At 52.5% G+C, this 6,000-nt stretch overlaps 1 protein-coding gene across 3 annotated transcripts in view; it reads right to left on the bottom strand.

Annotated features, from left to right (window-relative positions):
• Positions 1–742: 742 nt before the first annotated feature.
• LOC307224211 (transcription factor COE1-like) overlaps positions 743–6,000 on the bottom strand; it is a 103,535-nt gene continuing 98,277 nt past the window's right edge. For 2 of the 3 annotated variants that reach the window (XM_079990842.1, XM_079990840.1), the window contains 2 exons: positions 5,824–5,904; positions 743–4,385 (listed from right to left, as the gene is read on the bottom strand). In XM_079990842.1, coding sequence (XP_079846968.1) covers positions 5,831–5,904 — 74 coding nt within the window. In that variant the 3' untranslated portion in view covers positions 743–4,385; positions 5,824–5,830. The remainder of the gene's footprint in view (positions 4,386–5,823; positions 5,905–6,000) is intronic. The other variant, XM_079990841.1, reaches the window with a different exon arrangement.

Genomic DNA, 6,000 nt, shown 5'->3' with positions numbered 1-6,000 from the left:
CATTTCCATTCAAATAGTGTTTGTGTGTGTGTGTGTGTGTTGTATCATATGATCAATTATGCAGAGTGGGGCCTACCTAGGCCTCCCCAATATTTGATTCAAGTTGGCAACACTGCCCTTCAGCTCCTCCTGTACAGGATGTGTGTATTCCAACACACAGCGTGTGAAACTTGTGGGGCTGCTGGGAGTTGTAGTTCAAAACACCTGGAAGGCGCCAGGTCGGCAGAGGGGGTGGCGCTGTGGGTTAAACCACAGAGCTAGGACTTGCTGATCAGAAGGTCGGCGGTTCGAATCCCCACGACGGGGTGAGCTCCTGTTGCTCGGTCCCTGCTTCTGCCAACCTAGCAGTTCGAAAGCACAAAGTGCAAGTAGATAAATAGGTACCGCTCCGGTAGGAAGGTAAATGGCATTTCCATGCGCTGCTCTAATTCGCCAGAAGCGGCTTAAGTCATGCTGGCCACATGACCCGGAAGCTGTATGCCGGCTCCCTCAGCTTACAGAGCGAGATGAGCGCGCAACCCTAGAGTCGGTCACGACTGGACCTAATGGTCGGGGTCTCTTTACCTTTACCTCTAAAGAAATCCGAGTTGAAACAGTATTAAAGGGAGGAAAGTGGCGGTGGGGTGAGGATAAGGACCACTCTGAGCTTTCAACTTGAGAGGTAGGGGAAGAGGGTGAAAATCTTTCAACTCGAGAGCGCCCATATCCTAAGAAATGAAAGTCGTAGTTGATTGACATGTGCTTACATTGAAAAACAGTGCAGCCGGGCATTTATCAACATTGCTATTGTACAACAGCCGTCACAGGACACACAACGGACAATGTAGAAAATAAAATTAAAAATTAAAAACAATAATAAAAAAAATACAAAGGAAACATGAAACAGGAGAAGGATTCTCCGTACGACAAAGATAAATACACAGAGAGAGAACAAGCCCCCGGCGAGGGGGTGGTCTGCAAGCCCAGCATCCAGGGCTCTTCTTCCCCCATAATCTTTATTTACAAAAGTTTGATCCCCTCCTTCCCACTTGGAAATAATGCTAGAAAAATAACTGCGGGAGGCCGAGAGAAGATTCGCCTGAAAAGCCAGGGGGGCGAGGCAGCAGAAAGCTCCCTGACCACAGCTCCGTTGGCATGAACACAGCGCCTTGTTTTTAGCGGGGCCGGGGCCGGAGAGCGCTCTGCTGGATCGCGCCCCAGTTTTTTAAAACTCTAATTCTCTTTTTACAAAAAAGAAAAGAAGTGTGTGTAAAAACATCAACACAGGACTGTATTTCTGTTGCTTTAAAAAAAGAAAGGGAGAGGGTTTTTTATATAGATATAAAAAAAAAGATATGCAAAAAACAGTGTACCGGCATTTCGTATGGGCTTGAGATTGCTCGGATGGTTGAAAAGAAAACGAAGGAGGAAAAGGTGAAATGGGAAATAGGAACGAAGCCCTCCTGAAGGCCATTTTCCGAACATGGAAAGGCACGTCCTGAAATCGTTGTGGCTGCCGAGGGGGAAAGGGACTGACAACTAATGCCAGTGTGAGTTTTCCAGGGGCCTTAATGTGGAAACAACATGGTGGGTGCCCAGTTTTCCAGGGGAGCGGCTTTGGGTGCCGAACCAGGTTGGGTGGGCACCCGTGTTTGCCTTGCAATGCCAGTGCAGCGGGGTGGGAAGAATCATTTCATAGGATGAGAAGGTGCTTAGCTCTTCGTCCCACGCTTGCTGAGTCTCCCCCAGGAAAAAAGGCTCCCCGCTAAAGTTGGGCACAATCCCTGATATCTCATTTCTTTCCGTCCAGGTCTGAAGCTGAAAACCAGCCCATCGGGGAGGGGAAGCGTTTGTGGGGGTTCGGCAAAGGAGTTCCCACACCCTCAAGCACCCCCAAATCCCCCGCCATTTTAGCAAATCTGGGATCAGGGGAGTGTTTGCTGAGGCAACGCCAAATTCTCAATTTCTGTGCTGTCCACAGGCAAGTTTCACGCACAGGAGCACATTCCTTCAAAAGGCTTGGCGTCTAGTCTACTCTTTAAACCGGTTTCATAGCCATTCCCTCTCCTCAGGGATCGGCAGTTCTCTGAGGAGAGGCTGGGGAATCTCAAAACAGTATCTACTATGTTTTCCCCTCAACAATCTAAAATTCCCGTGGTTCCTTATAGGGGAACACAGATAAGACAACCAGGCAGAAGTTTATAGCGTAGATTTTGGTTGCGGCCACACCATGAATTTAAAGCCCTCTTATACCACTTTAGAGAATCATGGCTTTCCGCCCCCAAAATCCCGTGAACTGTAGTTTATCCAGGGTTTCCTTACTACCCTACATGCCCGTAACAAAACTACAGTTCCCAGGAATATTTTTTGGGGAAGCCATGACTCTTAAAGTGAGATACGAGTGTTGCTGTGACCACAGCTGAGGATCACTTTCCGTGGGCACCAGGGCTATCCTAACACCTTCTCTGCTCCTGGGGGAAGAAAGCAGGCTCTGGGTTACCAGGGGAGGGGTATTCTGGGGTATTGCAGGGGGTTGGACTAGATGACCCCCAGGTCCCTTCCAACTCTACAATTCTATGACGGGTTGGGGGTGGATCCCCTATGGGGAGACATTCACGTGAACTGTGAGTCCAGGGCTTGGAGAGACGACGCCTGTGCTCTTCCTCCAAGAATCGTCTACACTGCCTACTCCCTCCTCACTTTCTGCTCCTACAGGGCTGTCTCTTAAGCATTATGCCAGGTGGAAAAATATTTCCCGCAAGCCACAAACTGCGGCACCACTCCAGAGCTACTGCGGCTCACTGGTTGGGCCTTGGCTCAGGGCCAGGACACCTGCCTTGCATGTAGAAGGCCCCATCTCCCACCTGCAAGGGAGGGATCCTTGCCTGAAGCCCTGGAAAGTCCCTGCCACTATCAATGATGCTGAGGGCCAGGACACCTGCCTTGCATGTAGAAGGTCCCACCAGAGCCAGGTGTATCTGTGCTCTCTCTTGGTACAAGGCAGCTTCCTATCAGCTACTGGATCCCAGGGGAGGTGGGACCGGAGTGGGGTCTTGCCATGTGATCCCCCCGATCCACGAGCTTGCAAAACCTTAGAGCTCTGAGCCCACCCTCATGCACCGGCCAGTACTTCTTGACAGAGAAGCCGGTTGTCCCCACGAAGGCTCCTGCCATTCACCCGGCCCAAGAGCACGTCAATTTAGAAGGATTTGGCCTTTCAAGCCCTTTCTGGTTTCAGGAATCGGGAGATGGCGGCCCTTCCTGCCTCGATGGGGCGAGGTGGAAGGGAGCGGAGGAGAAACTCTCTCTGGGGGATGCGTGGGTGGGCATTTCAACATCTGGAATGCCTGGGAAGAAGATGAGCAACACATGGCCAAGATCTGGGCGGAAGGGGGAAAGTTGGCAGGGTTCTTCACATGTGTCCAGTTAGAAGGGGCTGCTTAGCCCCAAAACCTACAGATTAAGACACATGTGAAGAGGAGGCTGGCTAGCAGTTGCGGTTGACAAGGGATGGACCTTCCGAGTGATGCGATGGAGTGGTGAGCCCCAAAGGCTTTGCCCACAGCGAGGTCCTCCAGCACCCAGGTTTTTCTGTGCTGGATGACTGATAGGGCCTGCGCGCTGCAAGGTGGGGGTTTAGAAAAGGGAAAGGCAGAGTCGCTGTTTGGAACGCAGGCTCTCTTCCCCCTCGCCGGAAAGCAATCTCTGGTTTGGCCAGGGGCGTAACGTGAACCAGCTTGCTTTGGAGCAGAGATGGAAGCCCCCCGAAGCATAGGAAAGACCACCCCCTCTTGCCAAATCATTTCCTGGTGTCCACACCCAAGGCCACGGGAGCGACAATTTAAGAATAGGGAGAAGGAGGACCCAGGAGTCCTGGTGCGCAGGGCTGATGCTCAGGGTCCAGATTCTAAAGGGAGACCCTCTCCGGCTAAGACTCTTTGCTGAGAGCAAATCTACCTGAGGGGAGGGGGCGACCTAGGTGAGGGGACGGTGTGGGCGGGCTTTGCTCCCAATTCTTTAACCAAAGCTGCGAGGAATGGTGCAGGAGGGCGGGGTAAAGGAAGGATGGCAGTGCTGAAACCCCCTCAAACACCTCTCCCCAAAAATTGTATCTTCGCCCCCAGTTTGTGGCTGGGCATCTCATGGTAGCAGATGAGTGAGCATCACTTCCCAGTGCTTGCCCCGCTGCACTGCAGCCTCCCACCAGAAGGGGGAGCCTCCTTGAAATCCCGCAGCCGGGTTGGAAGGAGCTGGGGGTGGGGAGACGTGTGCTCCAGGAATGCATTGAGCAGGGCCCACACCCTTCCAAGTCCAAGGGTCTGGGTTAGCGCCAGTCTGTTGGTCCCTCCTTCCAGCCCATCCTCCGTTTCCCGATCACATGGGCGGAACGATGAGACCCGACAACGCTGGAAAGCAAAGGAGAGGAGCGTCATGTTCGGCGGCGACGTCACCAGCTGAGCCACGCTGTAGACAAAGGGCGAGGAACCTGCAGCCCTTCCAGGCAGCGCGGTGTAGTGGTCAGAGCGTTGGACTGGGAGACCAGCGAGCTCAGCCATGAAGCTCACTGGGTGTGACTTTGGGGGGCAAACACTGCCTCTCATGCTAGCCTACCTCACATGGTTGTTGTGGGCATAAAACAGGGAAGGGAAAAACCAAAAAGTATTTGTGCATGCATGCCTGGCAAAATAAAAATAAAATAATAATAATAATAATAATAATTTATTATTTGTACCCCGCCCATCTGGCTGGGTTTTGAGGGCGGGCATTGAGGAAAAAAAGATTTCGGCAATCCCAACCGCCCTTGCGCCCAGTGTGTTTTGACTATGAGCGGTTTTGGCTTCCGGCCCGATCCCAGGAACGTAGCCCCAGTGGGATATAATAATACATAAAGGTTGTACTCCAGTTCCCATCATTCCAAGTCAATATGGTCAATGGTCAAGCATTAGCAGGGTTGTAGTCCTGCCGTGTCAGTGATGGCAGCAGGTTCCTCACCCCTGATGGGACCCCTAAGCACACAGAGCCTTTTTACATGTGTGAAATTGCTTGTGCAAACCTGGTGCTCTCCTGATGGGAGTTGTAGTCCAACAGTATCCAGAGGGCACCAGGTTGGTGAAGACCTGGTGCCGTAGACCCTTTGGGGTTTGGGCAGCATCTGAGACGCGGTCTGAAGGCCGACAGCCTTTTAGCAAGGGGCAACTTACCGCGGCATGCATCTGACCAGGTGGCAAAGCCAGCCATCTGCATCGTCCTGCCAAGCGAGGATAAGAATCTTACCACTTTCCAATCTCCCTGGTTTGAATGGTGGCAGTCAGAAGAGAGAAGGTGATCTTCCCTTGCGCCTGTCGAGCCAGGCGAGTGGGAGATCCCTCTCTACTGAACTCTACCAAGCATGTGCAACAGCTCGTGTGCCCCTCGTCAAACCATAGGAGCCACCACCTCAAAGGCCCTGCTGGAAATGGCACCTCAGGCCAATGCCGTTGCTTACGGAGGAGAATTCTTGCTGCAATCTCAGCAATCTGACTTGACAGCAGACCTCCTAAAAGCCAGGTCAGGGGTCTCGCCAGGGCTGCTGGTTTGATAATCATAGGTGGTAAGGGTTAAGTGGACTTGGCTCTTTGAAATTAACGTTTTCTGGGCTGGTTCTTTGGGGAGAATGTAGCAGAAAGCGTGTGGTGGCAAGAGACCCCTCTGGTTAGTGGGTACTACCCTTTGGCGAGCAAAAGGGGTAGGCGCACCTCACAAGGTCGCTGTTAAGGAGCCGTAATCATTCACGGCAAGAGGAGCAGAGAAAAGAGGGAGGGAAGGCCGACAGAGCAAGGCGCGAGAACGAGAGAAGAGACATACTGTGTGATTAGGAATATGCCAGTCCTTGCAGCGACCGAGACGGAGTGTGGAACTTGTCTGCCGAATCCTCAAAGGTTTGGTCTGGTTGGCAGGACCCGGCAAGCAGTGGCACAGGGCGGGCAAAGGACAGAGAGGCAGAAGCGAGAGCAAGCAAGAAAAGGAAAACGACGGGGGTGG

The sequence above is a fragment of the Podarcis cretensis genome (genome assembly GCF_951804945.1).
Source record: "Podarcis cretensis genome assembly, chromosome: 9".
Taxonomy (NCBI): domain Eukaryota; kingdom Metazoa; phylum Chordata; class Lepidosauria; order Squamata; family Lacertidae; genus Podarcis; species Podarcis cretensis.
Note: the sequence above shows the minus strand (reverse complement) of the source record. Positions and strands in the feature narration are given on the sequence as shown.